The sequence below is a fragment of the Pinus tabuliformis genome, chromosome 3_2, assembly GCF_031772625.1.
Source record: "Pinus tabuliformis cultivar Carrire ecotype Pingquan chromosome 3_2, CPIR1, whole genome shotgun sequence".
Classification (NCBI taxonomy): domain Eukaryota; kingdom Viridiplantae; phylum Streptophyta; class Pinopsida; order Pinales; family Pinaceae; genus Pinus; species Pinus tabuliformis.
The window spans coordinates 492,751,862-492,768,404 of record NC_142302.1 but is presented as its reverse complement, the minus strand read 5'-3'; the positions used below and the strand labels follow the sequence as shown (position 1 = coordinate 492,768,404).

Here is a 16,543-nt window from a genome sequence, read left to right as displayed (position 1 = left end):
ATAACCTAATAAACAAAACAAAAATAAATACATAAATTCCCTATATTATATCACAACTTCCCATAATCAAAATGAAATTTGTTACACTATCACACAATCCAACTCTACATTACATACCATACCTTAATCACATAATACTAAAGTTGCATAGTAACATTATAAAATAAATAAAATAAAAGTTATTAAATCCGAAATTACAATTAGCACAACCCATTCCGAAGAAAAGAAAAAGACACGTTGTTTGCTTATGGTAGTACACGTGGAAAACAATTTTTTTTTTCACACAAAAGTTTCGAATAGGAGAAGTAAAGGCAAGTGAAACCCATTTCTGATCAGAGAAATTAGAGTTTGGGAGCAGCACTGTAATTTTCCATTACCATCTCCGTCTCCATGGCAGGAATTCATCTGGATCATGTGGCGAGGTCAACAACGGACGTCCAACGCCTTGCGCGGTTTTACGAGGAGGTAAGCCTTGCCTTCATATTAAGATTTTATCTATACAGCTGGATTCGAGACATTGAAGCGCTCTCTGTCTCACACATATATAACTGCTACAGGTTTTCGGGTTTCAGAGAATCGATGTGCCCAATTTCGGGTTCGAGGTTGTATGGCTCAGTACTGTTCCGCCCTCGTTTTCTTTACACATTATTCAGAAGAATCCCAACTCAAATCTACCTGAAAGCCCACACAGCGCAAGCCCTGATGTCGAGTATGTACATATGTTTTTCTTTTTTTTGAAGTATTAGTGATCTTATAAAGCTTATCTCCAGGTTACATATGTTCTCCGAGATAACCGTGTTCGTTTATGAGCAGGAAGGATCTGGAACTTCTGCCACGCAGCCACCATATTTCTTTAGGCGTGCCTGACTATGATGGTTTCGTCAAATCCCTGAAGGTGAGTGTACTGTGTTAACAACACATAAATCCTTTTTAAACCTACATCTATTGAACAGGGGATCAAAGTAGCATAATTTCACTTCACATCTGTTGAGCAAAGGATTAAAGTAGCATAGATTTACTTTATCCCTGCAACATAAATAAATTCACTTCACCCTGAACAGGGGATCAAAGTAGCATAATTTCACTTCACATCTGTTGAGCAAAGGATTAAAGTAGCATAGATTTACTTTATCCCTGCAACATAAATAAATTCACTTCACCCTGCAGCAAGGAATTAAAGTAGCATAAATTCACTTCGCCCCTGCAATATGGATAAATTCACTTTACCCCTGCAATATGGATAAATTCACTTTACCCCTGCAATATGGATAAATTCACTTCGCCCTGCAATATGGATAACAAGGGAATAGATGTAATCTTCGCATCTCTTCTCAGCCAGAGCAAAGAGATAAATTCACTTCGCCCTGCAATATGGATAACAAGGGAATAGATGTAATCTTCGCATCTCTTCTCAGCCAGAGCAAAGAGACTTTACTAAATGGGAAGGGATTTGAACTTTGCACCTATCCGTGTAAGAGGAAAAATGTATTTTACAATACTCACTTTATCACAATCATTTTTATTATTGAGAAGAAAATTTCAACTTTAAACTTCCATGCAAAACAGTATTCATGATATATTCACTTTAACATGATAAGAGAGATATGCAACAAAATTCATTTTAATATGGAGAAAAGAGAGATTTGAAAATCAGAAATTTGAATTTTGCATCTCTTTCAAACAAAGAGCAATCTCCAGTTCAACCAAAGAGATTTGTATCTCTCTGGTTGAATGCTGCATCAAATAGATTTTATCTGTAAAACAAAGAGACTAGATTTGAACTTTGCACCAAATAGAATATCCACTTTAAAGAATCTATCTGGTTGAATTTTGTATCAAATAGATTTTACTTATAAAAGCGAAGAGACTAGATTTAAACTTTGCAGCAAACATATTTTACTTAGTGTAAGAACAAACAATAAAGAAAGATCTGATTAACATGGTATAACTAGGTAAGTTTTGGGGAGATATCTGAACTTTGCAACTTTTTTTATGGAAGAATAAAAACTTCACCAATTACCATGTAAGAATAAAAAGTTCTCCATTTACCATACATGAACAAAGACTCTACCACCAATCACTAATGGGAGAGATCTTAATTTTGGACCTTTTGCACATTTGCTATCCAAGAATAAATAATTTACTAATTGGTGAGAGGCGTGTGAAATCCTCGAGTTTCTTTAAGTTGTTCAAATATGTAAGATAAATATTAGACAAATTTTTTTCAAGTTAAAAGGTTTAAAGTTATGAATATTACCATAAATTATATTTGGTGCAGGAAAAGGGAATCCCATTTTATGAGAAAACACAACAGGAAGGAAAAATCAAGCAAGTCTTCTTCTGCGATCCTGATGGTAAGTTCCCTTGTATTTGTTCTTTTTCCCTCTCTGCAGTCACCATGGTAAGTTGGTTGCCATCCAGAAATTGACAGCTTCCCTGACTTCTAGCTTGGCGGGGAGAATTTCTGATCAAAATTTCTATGGAATTCTTAGCTAAAATATGTTATATTCTTGTTCTTGAGCAAAACGTAGCATCTACTCCTGGCTTCAAAGTATGAGATGTTATATTATTGTCTGCTTGGCATGGAATATAAGAGGTCTGTGTTTTGTCTTAATTTTTAATAACAGGGAATGGCCTGGAAGTTGGCAACTGGCCTAGACGCCAGTAAGGTGCATATTCCTTCTCCACTTATGGAGGAATGCGATTCAATTGGTGGATTGATGTTACTACTAGCTTGTAGCTGTAGTCAGCAAGTTATCCAACCCTGAGGCCCGAAATTGGCAGGCACTAGTTTGAGATACATGAGGTACAAAGTAATACACAGAAGAGAGGTTGTAATGTGGTGATCATCTAACTATAAATAATATTATGAAGATAAAGGGTTTTGAAGTGTGTAAAGGACCTGCAAATCTAGTTAAATTTATTTGTGAATTTTTTTCTCTTAAAATTGTTATTCCTCTGATATTTTCATCATGATAATTCTGATAAAAATATTTTATTAATTCTCAAATGTAGCATGAATATATTAATAAATATATGCCAATATGTATTATTGTTTTGTCTGTTGTTAACCTTATTGTGCCAAGACTTTAAGATCTTGGAAAAGGTCTGACTGAAAGGTGATAATCTGTTGATTGTATCAGCCTTATCATCTAGGGATAACCCTTCACAGAGTCTTACTAGTAGGACTAGTCTGCATGTCAACTAAGGTCAACCGTTCAAAGAATGGTTAACCCTGCATGTGTTAGCCTTATTGTGCCAAGACTCTAAGGTCTCGGAAAAGTCTGACTGAAAGGTGGGAATTTCTTGTTTCTATCAGCCTTAGAACCTTGGGAGAACCCTTCACAGAGCCGCGGTATGAAAATGATTTCACTAAGGCCAAATGAATTACGTGTGTTATTCTTGTCATGCTGGTCTTGAACACAAGGTGGTCAAGTCTTGATTGCGTCAAATATGTAAGACATTTCAAGTCCTTTTAAAGACATTTGCTTTCAATATGTCTATTATTAAGTGATAAGCATGTTGACCCTTTGTTCTTCCCAAATAAGAACAGAAACTTGCAGAGCTCTCAAAACTAACCCTTCGTTGATAAGGCCTTTCAGGCATTCATATGGATTTCCGTTTCAAGACCAACAAAGTTGAGTATGGCTTTATTGGGTTGATACCAACCTTTCAATAGAAGGATCAGTTAAGACTTTATTAGGTTGATCCTTTATCCTTTAACGTCAACCTACTTAGTAACATTGTCCTTGTAACCTCCTTGAAAGGACCAACCCCATTCTTCTAAACAATAAAGGTAAGACTTTTCATTCAACATTAAGGTTGGTGTAGGACCAACTCCAAGAAGGGTTAACCTTGAAATAAGGTTGGTGCCGTATTGAGTCTCTATCAAAGTGGTTAGTCTTTTAGTCACCTCCTAAGTTAGGTTAAGATTAAGATATTATTGGAGCACATCTACAAAATTTGTGACCTTCCTCAGAAGGGAAGGAGCGAGCTTACAACACACTTGAAAGGATCTTTTAGAGAAACTGGGTAATACCTTTTTATGGGGATTCAGCGAAACCTTTCCAGATCTTACACTCTTGAAAGGACCTTTTACAGAAACTGGGTAATACCTTTTTATGGGGATTCAGTGAAACCTTTCCAGATCCTTTGAGTACTGAGATCGTCAATCTGAAAGCCGCTTGTTTGAGAAGGTTTTAGGTATATTTGTTTACCTGAGCAAGACTACCATTGAAGGGAAGGCACATACCATTGAAGGGAAGGCACATTCAGATAAGTGAAAACTGCCTAGAAGGGAAAGAACACTCAAAAGTTTTTTATTTTTATTTTTTTAATTGAGTTTCCATTTTTGAAGATGTGTTTCATCTCGACGGGGATGATAAATATTCACATGATTCTTAAATATATACTAAGACATGTTCATCGGATCAAGAATACTCATTTTTTTAAAATAAGGTTGGCCGAATTTTAAATTAAAAATAAAATATTTAAAATATTTATATTTTGAAATGAGTTATAGTTTTTGGTATTGATAATGTATGGTACAAGCCATAATATTACAAGCAGCTTATTTAAAAGTTAATGGTGTTGTTAATAATATCCATGGTAAAACGAGGTAAATATCTATAGTTAAAAATATTGTTATATTGTAAGTATTAAGTTTTAATTTAAAAAAAAGTTATAAAATTAAATTAATTTTTTTTTTTTTAATTTTGAAATGAGTTATGGTTTTTGAGTATGTTGTATTATGAACCATGGTATTGACCTATTGTATTATAACAATGTTTAAATTATTATTATACTTTGCGAATATTTTTAATTTTTATTTTAATATAATTTTTATATCTTACTATTCAATTTAAAACCACATAAAAATAGTCATCAACTAATTAGAAAAAAGCCAATTTACATTTTAAAAAATTAAAATATATATATATATTTTATTTTCAAAATATTTTTTCAAAACTTCATAAAATTGTTTAAATTTTTTAAAATAAATTGAAAATCATTTTTTTTACCAAAATAAAAAACATTATAAGGCAGGGATAAAAATCTATATATTATCAAGCACCGAGAGGGATAAAATCTCTAAAGGTGCAAACCTCTTTTATGAGTGCAAAAATTGATGAAATGATTGCACCTCGAGAAATTTGATCCCTCTCGAAACTTGATATATCTAGAATTAAGATGGATTTAAGTTAGTTTAATTATTAATTTTAATTATTAGTTTATTTTTTAATTTTATGTAATTTGAGTCAAAACGTTTTAATTACTATTTTTATTTATTTATTGATGTTTTTTTAATTTGTGCATGTGGTATTGATGAACCATGGTATGGTATGGTTTATAATTTCCACAGTAAAGTGGGGTGAGTATCCATAGTTAAAAATCTTGTTATATTGTAAGTATTATTTTGATTGCGAAATGAGAGATGGTTTTTTGACACGTGGTGTTGATGAGCCATGGTATGGTATGGTTAATAATATCCATGGTAATGTGGGTTGAATATCCATGGTTAAAAATCTTGTTATATTGTAAGTATTAATTTCTTATGTGCTTATTAATGGAATTTAAATATTGTTACAAAATTATTATTTTAATTTATATGGTAAAATGAATTTTAATTTATAGCTAATATTTATATTTTATATATGTTAATGTGATAGAGGTGTATATATATCTCAAAAGTAATTATAAAGAAATGTTATAAAACTAGCTTAGATCCATCTTGACTCTAGATCTATCAAGCGCCGAGAAGGATAAAATCTCTTGAGGTGCCAACCTCTTTTTTGAGTGCAAAATTTCGGGAAAAGTTTTCACCTTGAGAGATTTGATCCCTCTCGGAGCTTGATAGATCTGGAGTTAAGATGGATCTAGGCTGGTTTTAGTCATGTGCAGCCAAAGAAAATCTAACGAACATATGATTAATTTTATCAATAATATGTAAATTCATCTAATATTAATATAATAATTTTAAATATGCTAAATATGTCTCAGATTAATCTGGTCATTTTAATTTTAAATTTGTTTAGTTACCTCAGTTTGTTGAGATGATAAATATTGTTAATAACTTTAATGATGAAAAATGATGAAATAAAATTTTTGAATGTAAAGTGACAATGTAATAGTGTTGAATGATAGAAAATGTGAATAATAAGAATATAGTCAATTATAAATAGTCTTCATTGTGATTAATCTCAAACTATTTTCTTCTACTATTCTTATTGTCACCCTTGTTACTTTTGTCATCTTTTCATATCGATTATATGAAAAGGACATGTTAAATCATAAACCATTTAAATCTTTAACTCGAGCTATTGTAGCAAGCATCATACCTTTTCTCTCTTTCTCTCCAATATTAATAGGTTGAATTACTATAACACAAAAATTAATGTACATTGTCAATATTTTTTTGTGCTTACACTGAAATCAATGCACAATGTTAATCCAATCACTTTAAAATTAATGTATAATCATACATCCAATTACATCAAATCAGAAATCAACATCTGCACTACAATCAATGCATCTAATGCAAACAATCAAATAAGATTAGAAAACAACATTTAGACTCAATGACTCAAATCAATGCAACTAGTGCAACCAATCAAATAGGATTGGAAATCACCGTCTACACTGAAATCAATGCATCTAGTGCAAGCAATCAAATAGGATTAGAAATCACCGTCTACACTGAAATCAATGCATCCAATGCAAGCAATCAAATAGGATTAGAAATCACCATCTACACTGAAATCAATGCATCTAGTGCAAGCAATCAAATAGGATTAGAAATCGCCATCTACACTAAAATAAATGCATCTAGTGCAAGCAATCAAATAGGATTAGAAATCATCTACATTTAAATCAATGCATCGAGTGAAAGCAATCAAATATTATTAGAAATCAACATCTACATTGAAATAAATGCATCTAGTGCAAGCAATCAAATAGGATTAGAAATCACCATTTACACTAAAATCAATGTTGCATTTAGTGCAAGCAATTAAAAAGGATTATAAATAATTTACATTGAAATCAATGCATCTAGTGCAAGCAATCAAATATCATTAGAAATCAATATCTACACTAAAATCAATGCATCTAGCGCAAGCGAGCAAATATGATTAGAAATCACCATCTACACTGAAATCAATGCATCTAGTGCAAGAAATATTATTCCCTCTCTCCCCCTTCATATATATCTATATCTCCCTCCATCTCTCCTTCTTTGTCTCTCTATCTCAAGCCCCCAAACACACACGCTCTCTCACTCCATATATATCAATCTATCTATCCCTTCCTCCCTCTCTCCATCTCTCTTAACTTTCCATCTATATCTCTATCTCCCTCTCCCCTACTTCTATCTCTCTTCCCTCCTGCTGTCCTCTATCCCTCTCTCTCTCTCCACCTTTCTCTCTCTATTTCTTTCTTCTTACCTCCCTCTTTCTCACCCTCCAACTCCATCCCTCTTTCCCTCCCTCTCTCCACTCTCTTACATACTCTCTGTCTTCCTTCCTTTCTCTCCCTTTCTCTCTCTCTCTCTCTCCACTCTCTATCTCTTCTCTCTGTCTTCCTTCCTTTCTCTCCCTTTCTGACTCTAGAATAAACTATCTATATAACTAAACAACCATTATATCTCATGCTCCACCTCCCTTTTAGTTGGTAACCCTTTAGGCTCTTGAAAGAATTCTCTCTATGCCTACAATAATTCCTCCAATTGAAATTTATGCTCTTTAATACATTCCTTTGAGGACGACTTTACATTTATCGATTGATCATCCAATTGGTTCTCTCTTAAGACAAGGAATACATATTTTTTTACTAGAAATGATCAAAATTTTCACTTGGTTAACACTAAGTATAGAGATATTTGATTTAATTTTATGCACATTGATGATGAAATAATTCCCATCCTTGTTCAAATGATATTGGTTTTCTTTCCTCATGAATATCACATCCCTCATATGCATGTAAGGGCTTCCAAATACCGCACTGCACATGTCAAGGGGTACTACATGTACTTCCAGTTCAATGATAAAAAGTGTGCTTATAAAAACTTTGATCTTACATTTTGTTAGTTACCTTGAGCTCTACATCATTATTTATCCATCCCAGTGGATATGGGCTTGGATGATCATGAAATTCCAACCTAGGCTTGCTAATTTGATTGTCCACTATGAGGTTGGATATGAACCAAAATCAAATAAATCATCCATCTTGGTATTTTTGACTTAATACGGAATAGTTGTATCATCTCATTCTCTTCCTTGTGACTAAGGAAAATATCATATGCTATGAGGTTGGTTGTGAAACAATATCAAATAAAGAATCCACCTTGGTATTTTTGACTTGATATAGAATAGTTGTATCATCAAATTCTCTTCCTTGTGACGAAGGCTAGTTAGTTCCACCTCCTTCTGCACTAAAATGTAGATAATATTCTCATCCACATTTTATCCTCTCTCTACTAAGTTGCTTGATTCCATGCCAACCAAGTTGCTTGAGCCTCTTTATAGCAAGTTATTTTTCTTGGCATCCTTCTTATGATTGTTTTGATTCAACTCTAGGTGTAGCTCCCAATACTTATCTTTAGTGTGATATTGATATTACAATGGTTGTAGTGGTTGTTTAGATCCTTGTATTTATGTGTAGTGGTTGTATTTTTCTTATATTTTCCTTTCCACTTATTCTTCCCCTCTTTGGAAGAATCTTGGTGGTATTTTTATTTAGAACTACTTGGCTATCCTTTCTTATGGCCTATTTTCTCTAGGTTTTGTGCTTGTACACAAGCCTCATCAACTATCCTAATTCAAAGAGAATAATTTATTTTTGTAGATGGCTATGTATACTATATTGGTACCTAAGGAGTATGTCTCATTTCTTGGGTGATAATCCTAACATAATCACTATTTTCCTAAACTCGATGGTGTACTCTTATGCACTTTACCCTTATATTTTCTTGAAATGTTGCCAACAGATCCACTGGTCCTCTGCATACCCAATAATGTAGAAATAGGAATTAATGAGGGTTTTAAACACCTCCCACTTACTTATTGGTGGATCACCCTCCAACCTAAGTGTTTTTGTGTGGCTTTCCCACTAGGTTAGTATGTTACCTCCTAGTTTTAGTTAGGCAAATGAAATTTTGTGCCCTTTGTCCAATTATGGACATTGAAATACACTCTTAACTATTGTAACCAATGATTCAACTTAATATCATCAATCTCACCTTGGTATGACTTGATGTTCACTTTTACTTCTATTTTAAATAGAGGTTGTAAATGAGCGATAATGTTGGAACTTGATTTCTCTTTCTAAAGCTCTTTCTTTGAATCCTTTTATAGATCTTCAATATCTCCCAATTTCTCATCCGATCCAATTTCTAAGTTAGAACCACCAAACTGCCTAGAAGGTTAATTTTTTTTTCACTAGAGCCACCATGAGGAGGGACAAATTGCAAGGCACATTAGTGATTTGTTCTTCCAACATCATAAATCTCTCTTCTATTGCATCATGAGGGTTTTTATGGCTACAATCATGAACCATGGATAGGGTTCATGGCTTCCTTATTAAGAAATTCCTAGATCTCACAAATTCCCATAAAAATATAAAGAATATTTCTTTGATACTAGTATGATATGCAAATTGTTGTGGATATTCCACTGTAATAGTTCATCACATTAGTTCTTACAATATTTTAAAATATTTTATTATGGAGTTTATTAACTTAGATCTCATATTTATCATTAATAATTAAGTGTTAACATTTATGAAATAGTTGAAATCCAAACATGAAAGAACAAGTAAATAAACACACAATCCACACAAATGAACATAATATGTATAGTTGGAAACCCAATATGGGAGAAACCTAGTTAGAAGGTGAAGCATCTAATTTGTTATCTTTTCTTTTGCTATGAAATGCAAGTACAAAGAAAGGGGCACTCACTATGGAGTTGCTTATAACATTGTGGCATACATGGACATTACCAAAACATTATACTTCCTTTGTTATGCTCTAAATCCCACTCCTAGATGGTCTACTCAATCATGGAACAAGTACAATGCTAAAATGATGGAACCCATTCTCTTTCTAGTGGCATAGTGCTAACATAGTTTGATAACCATCTAAGGATAGGGATTTTTCATGTAAAAACCGTCCATTAATGCTAGGGTTTTGGGAATTTTAAAATCTTCTTGAAAGTCCACATGTGACTAGCTCCACATGTGAGTAATGACGATGATGTGGTATCTACTCATACCATGGTGATCAACTTGTAGGAGATATAACTTCTACTTACAACATTCGATTATGGTGATTTTAAAACTATTGGAAAGTTCCTAGTGTGTAGAAAAACATCAAGGGTTCACAAATTTTTGACCCCTAAAGATGCCATTTGACACCGAAAACCATCCCTAGAGGGTTCTAGATGCCAAATATCCAAACTAGGACTTGCCATTAAAATGGACTCTACAAGCTAGTTCCTCCAATTTTCCACCCATAAATTATTAATATAGATGAAGAAATATATAATGATCTATTATATATGAGTTTGTATCTCACTTTTGTTGGTCATTTGAGATCTTAGATAGGATAGAGTCAATAGCATATAGACTTGGATTTGTTGCTAATAATAAATCTCATGATGTTTTCCATGTTTATTTAAGATATATACACATGGTCCTAACCATAAGATTGATTGGTATGTGATACAAGTGGAGCTAGAGGGAGATTTCTAGATATAGCCATTGATAATCCTTAATAGGAAACTAATAATGCTCTAGAACCAAGCCATCAGACATGTAAAAGTGCAATGTAAACAATTTGGTCTCAATGAGGCTATATATATGTTGGAGGATGCAATCAGAGAGACATATCCATTTTTGTTATAATATTTGGTTTAGTGAGGGTAGCATAATTCTAATTAGAAGGGGGATGTAACACCTTAGTTTGGACCCTTTGATATTTTACATTGGATTATGTATACTTTGTAAAAAAATTGGATGATGACAAGATAGAATCACCTTATGTGTAAATGATGTAAATATTATATATGAATTCCTAATGTAGATCTTAATGCCAAGGATCAATTAGGGGATGTATAGCCATAAATTTCAAGAAACAAGGTTCTATGTGTACCATGAGGTAAATATTCCATGGTACTCTTAAGATATGTAAACATTATTTTAAAGATTAATATAAAGGTCAAGGCTAGTTGTGGAAGAGCAAGAGAAGGGTTATGAGTCAAGTAGAGGGGAAGAGGAAAAGGTATCCAAGGAAACAATAAATAATCTCAAGTTTCCTAAGTCTCTTGACTTTCATCTTTTCACCATGTGTGTTGTTAAAACCTCAACCACCTATTATTGAACATAGTGATGGTCCTCAACCACCATTTATTGAACATAGTGATGGTTTGGTGAGGAAGTCCAGATTCCATAGTAGTTATGAGTGCATTATTGAACGTAGTGGTGGTTTGGTGGGGAAGTCTAGATTCCATAGTTATGAGTGCATAGGGGTTATTGAGCGGAGAGGCACTCTACAACCTAGTTTAGGGTGGATGGATGAGCATTAGATGTGTGAGCGTTGGATGTGTAAGCGTTAGATGTGAGATGTTAGATGTAAGATGTGAGATGTGAGATATTTTTTAACTTCAATTTTTTATATTGTAATTTTGTTTTTTATTAATAAAATTATGAACAATTTTTTAGATAAAAAAAGTATAATATACATATCACATCAAAATATATAACACATAAATAGTACTTATAAATTAACTTCCTTTTTACAATATAAATTAAAATAATGATTGCTTAAATTTAATTGATAAGGTGATAAAAAAATAATATATACAATGTAACAAGATTTTTAATCATGAATGTTTACCATGGATATTATTAACTTCTAAATAGGCTTTTTTACAATACCATGGGTCAATACCCAGAAGAGAAAGATAGAGAGAGGAGGGAGAGAGGGAGAGGGGGTAAAAAAATCATAATACCATAGGATAATACCATGGTTTATCAATACCACAGGTCATCTAGGCTTTTGAATATTATGTTATGGATCAAGGCTTTCAATTATTCTGTTACAATACCATGGACCATCTAGGCTTTTGATTATTATGTTATGGATCTAGGCTTTCATTTATTCTTACAATACCTTGGGCCAATACCATGGCCATTGGCTTATCAATACCACATGCCCAGAAACCATAACTTATTTCAAAATCAAAATATTTTACAAATACTTTATTATAATTTAATTTTATAACATTTATTAATTAAATCTAAAAGAAAAAAGGTTATAATTACTTTTGAGGTATATCTAAACCCACCATCTTTCGACTACTAAAAATATTCCCATAGAGATTAAATCGAGGTTTTAGTAAATTAAAAATGAGAATACTTTTATATATACAAATATGAAATTTATATAATATAAATAATATTATAAAGAACCTGGATACATGCATTTTAACCAAAGATCCAAGCAAAGAGAGAAAGAAAAGTGACTCACAGTAGATAATGCATGATTCTTTTAAGTTTTTTATTTTTGTATTTTCTTTTGATTGATCCAAAAATATAGGTTTAATATTTTACAACCAATTTTGTTTATTTGTTTGTTTTGTTTTGTTTTTTTTTTTGTTTTTTTTTGTTTTTTGTTTTTGTTTTTTTGTTTTGTTTTGTTTTTTTTTTTTTAAATTTAGATACTTTCTTAAATAAAATACAATGGGATCATATTTAAGAGAGAGAGAGAGAAAGGTGGAGGGGGGATAGAGACATAGAGGTAGGAGAGACAGGGAGGGAGGGAGGAAGAGAGATAGGAGGGGGGAGAGAGGAGGAGTGAGGGAGGGAGAAAGGAAGAGAGAGAGAGAGGCAGGGGGAGAGAGGAGGAGAGGGGGAGGGAGAGAGAGATGGATTTGGAAGGAGAAAGAGAGGGCGGGAAGAACAAAGACATTGAGAGATAGAGGTGGAGAGAGAGAGGGAGTGATAAGGGAGAGATGAAGATGGAATGAGGGAGAGAGGAGATGAGAGAAGGGAGAGAAAAGGACATGATAGCGATAGGGAAAGAAGGGGAAGAGAGAGATAAGGATATATATATATATATATATATATATATATATAGAGAGAGAGAGAGAGAGAGAGAGAGAGAGAGAGAGTTGGAGGGTGGGGAGGGAGAGAGTGTGTGATGGGGGGGGAGACAGAGGGAGGTGGGAGAGAAAGGGAGTAAGGGGAAGGAAGAGAGAGATGACTTGAGAGAGAGAGGAGAGAGAGAGGGGGAGAGAGATGGAGTTGGAAGGGGAAGAAAGAAATAGAGAGAGAAAGGTGGAGAGGGAGAGAGAGACAAGGGAGAGAGAGAGAGAGAGAGACGGTGAGAGAGAGAGAGAGAGTGCATATGTTTGGGGGCTGAGATAGAGATATAGATGGAGGGGGTATAAAGAGAGAGAGAGAGAGGGAAGAGATAGATAGGGAAAGGAAGAGGAAGAGATAGCTAAATAGATATATATGGAGAGAGAGTGTGTGTATGCAGGCTAATATAGAGATATAAAGAAGGATATACAGAGGGAGATAGAAATATAAATGAGAGAGAGAGAGAGAGAGAGAGAGAGAGAGAGAGAGAGATGTGTTTAGGGGCTGAGATAGAGAGACAAATAAGGAGAGATGGAGGGAGGTATAGATATAGATGGCAGGGGAGGAGAGGGAATAAGAGAAAGATAGAGAAAGGGATGGAGAGGTGGAGAGAGAGAGAGAAAAGAGAGAGGGATGGGGAGAGAGAGAAGGATAGAGGGAGGGAGATAAACACATAATGGGAGGTTGAGAGAGAGAGAATAAGAAAGAGACGTATAGAGACAAATACACACATAGAAGTTAGATCTAGAAAGTCATGAATATTTTGGTTTTTCACTAAAATATATGTATTGATTTCAGTGTAGTTGTTGATTTCTAATCCTATTTGATTGCTTGCACTAGATGCATTGATTTCAATGTAGATGTCGATTTCTAATCCTATTTAATACCTTACACTAAATGCATTGCTTCCAGTGCAGATGTTGATTTCTACTCCTATTTGATTGCTTGCACTAGATGCATTGGTTTTAGTGTAGACATTGAATTCTAATCGTATTTGATCGCTTGCACTAGATGCATTGATTTTAGTGTAGATGTCGATTTATAATCCTATTTAATACCTTACACTAGATGTATTGATTTCAGTGTAGATGTTGATTTATACTCCTATTTGATTGCTTGCACGGGATGCATTGGTTTCAATGTAGATATTGATTTCTAATCCTATATGGTCGCTTGCACTAGATGCATTGATTTCAGTGTAGATGTCGATTTCTAATCCTATTTAATACCTTATACTAGATGCATTGATTTAAGTGTAGATATTTATTTCTACTCCTATTTGATTGCTTGCACTGGATGCATTGGTTTCAATGTAGATATTGATTTCTAATCCTATTTTATTGCTTGCACTAGATGCATTGATTTTAGTGTAGATGTTGATTTCTAATCCTATTTGATTGTTTGCACTACATGCATTGATTTTAGTGTAGATGTTGATTTCTAATCTTATTTGATTGTTTGCACTAGATGCATTGATTTCAGTGTAGATGTTGATTTTTGATTTTATGCAACTAGATGTATGATGTACATTAATTTCAAAGTAATTAGATTAATAATGTGCATTGATTTCAGTGTAAGCACATCTCTTCCCCCTCCATCTATATCTCTATCTCCCATTGTCTCTCCTTCTTTATCTCTCTATCTCACCCTCAAACATACACACTCTCTCTCCATCTCTCTCTCTCTCTCTCTCTCTCTCCATTTTCCACTCTCGCTCTCTCTCTTCCCCTTCTCTCTCTCTCTAACACTTCTCTCTCCATATCTATATCTCTTCCTCCCTCCATATCTTTTCCTCTCTCTTCTTCCCTCTCTCTCCCCCCATCTATATCTCTATTTCACCCCCAAAACATACACAATCTCTCTTAGTGTAAGCACATAAACATTATTCATGATGTGAATTGACTTCCGTGTCACAATAGTTCAACCATAAATACAATACTTGAATTTTCATCCTAAATAAAATGTTCACTTACTCGAAATGTCTTCTTCCTGAATTGTAAACTATTTGTAATTTGCTACATTCTTATTATTCCCATTTTCCATCATTCAACATTTCCTGAAACTGTAAATTATTTGTAACTTGCTACATTCTTATTATTCCCATTTTCCATCATTCAACATTGTTAATCACTTTGCATTCAAGCTCGGTAATAGAAAATAAATAATAGGTGTGACGATAAGAACAATAGAAGAAAATAGTTTCAGATTGATTGCAATGAATATTGTTTGTAATTGACTATATTCTTATTATTCACATTTTCTATCATTCAACATTGTTACATTGTCACTTTTAACTTAAAACTTTTATTTCATCATTTTTCATCATTCAAGTTACTAACAGTCTCTCTCATCTCAACAAACTAAGGTAACTAATAAAAGTTAAAATTAAATTGACCAAATTAATCTTAGACATATTTAGCATATCTAAAACGATCAAAATAATTATATGTTAAACAAATTTTGTATGACCGCACACAACTGAAACCAACATAGATCCATCTTAACCCTAGATCTATCAAGTGCCAAGAGGGATCATATCTCTTTAGGTGCAAATATTTCCTCAAGTTTTTCACTCAAAAAAGAGGTTTGCACCTCAAGAGATTTGATCCCTCTCGGTGCTTGATATATCCGTGGTTAAGATGGATCTAGGATGGTGTATAAGTTTGAGGGAATGTAAGAGATTCCACCCCCACATGAATTTGAACCAAATGGAATTTTGAATCATCTCTTTTCCCATGCATTCTCTTCATGCAATATGAAGGGATGTTCACTCATTCACAACAACAACTCTCAAGCAATTCTCTCCTATCATCCATTCTTCCATTTGATCATGCATTTTCATGCTACATGAAAAAAGTTTTTTCATGATATTTTGTAAGTGACTAAGAAGAGCTAAGGATAATAAGACTTTGAATAAGGGAGAGAGGGATGAATGGACGTAAAGGAGCATAAAGGCTAGATTTATAGGAATTTCTTCCTATTATGTGTGGATTATTGCACATCTAGTGTTCAAGGGAAAAGATAAAAACCTTGTTGGGTGTTCCCAAAGGTATACATTAGGTTAGATTCATTCTACATGCACTGTAGAGTATCAAAGGGAAGATGATTCCTAGTGGACTATCTTTCTTATGTTGTGTGGACACAAAAACAGAATTCCATCGATAAAATGGCTTGAGGGCTACTTGGAGTGTTTTGTAATGATTTGCTAGGATGATACCAAGATTAATTGGGTTGGGCGAGTAACATGTGTTTCTTGAACTAGTTTCCTTTGGCTTCATGGCCTCATAAGTTGGTTTGGGGGTTGTATCCATAGTGGATTCATATGGTTGGGTGGAAAATTACTTACCAACAACTAGTTTTCTTAGACAAACTTGTCCAAAGATAAGTGTTCCATCTACACATTTGA

The 16,543-nt window shown here is 33.5% G+C and overlaps 1 protein-coding gene across 1 annotated transcript; it reads left to right on the top strand.

Annotated features, from left to right (window-relative positions):
* Positions 1–308: 308 nt before the first annotated feature.
* Positions 309–2,898, top strand: LOC149181447 (glyoxylase I 4-like). The gene is made up of 5 exons (XM_089418322.1): positions 309–465; positions 558–709; positions 814–895; positions 2,279–2,354; positions 2,628–2,898. The coding sequence occupies exons 1-5, from the start codon at positions 391–393 to the stop codon at positions 2,666–2,668; spliced, it is 426 nt and encodes a 141-aa protein (XP_089274448.1). The 5' UTR covers positions 309–390; the 3' UTR covers positions 2,669–2,898.
* The last annotated feature ends 13,645 nt before the right edge of the window (positions 2,899–16,543 follow it).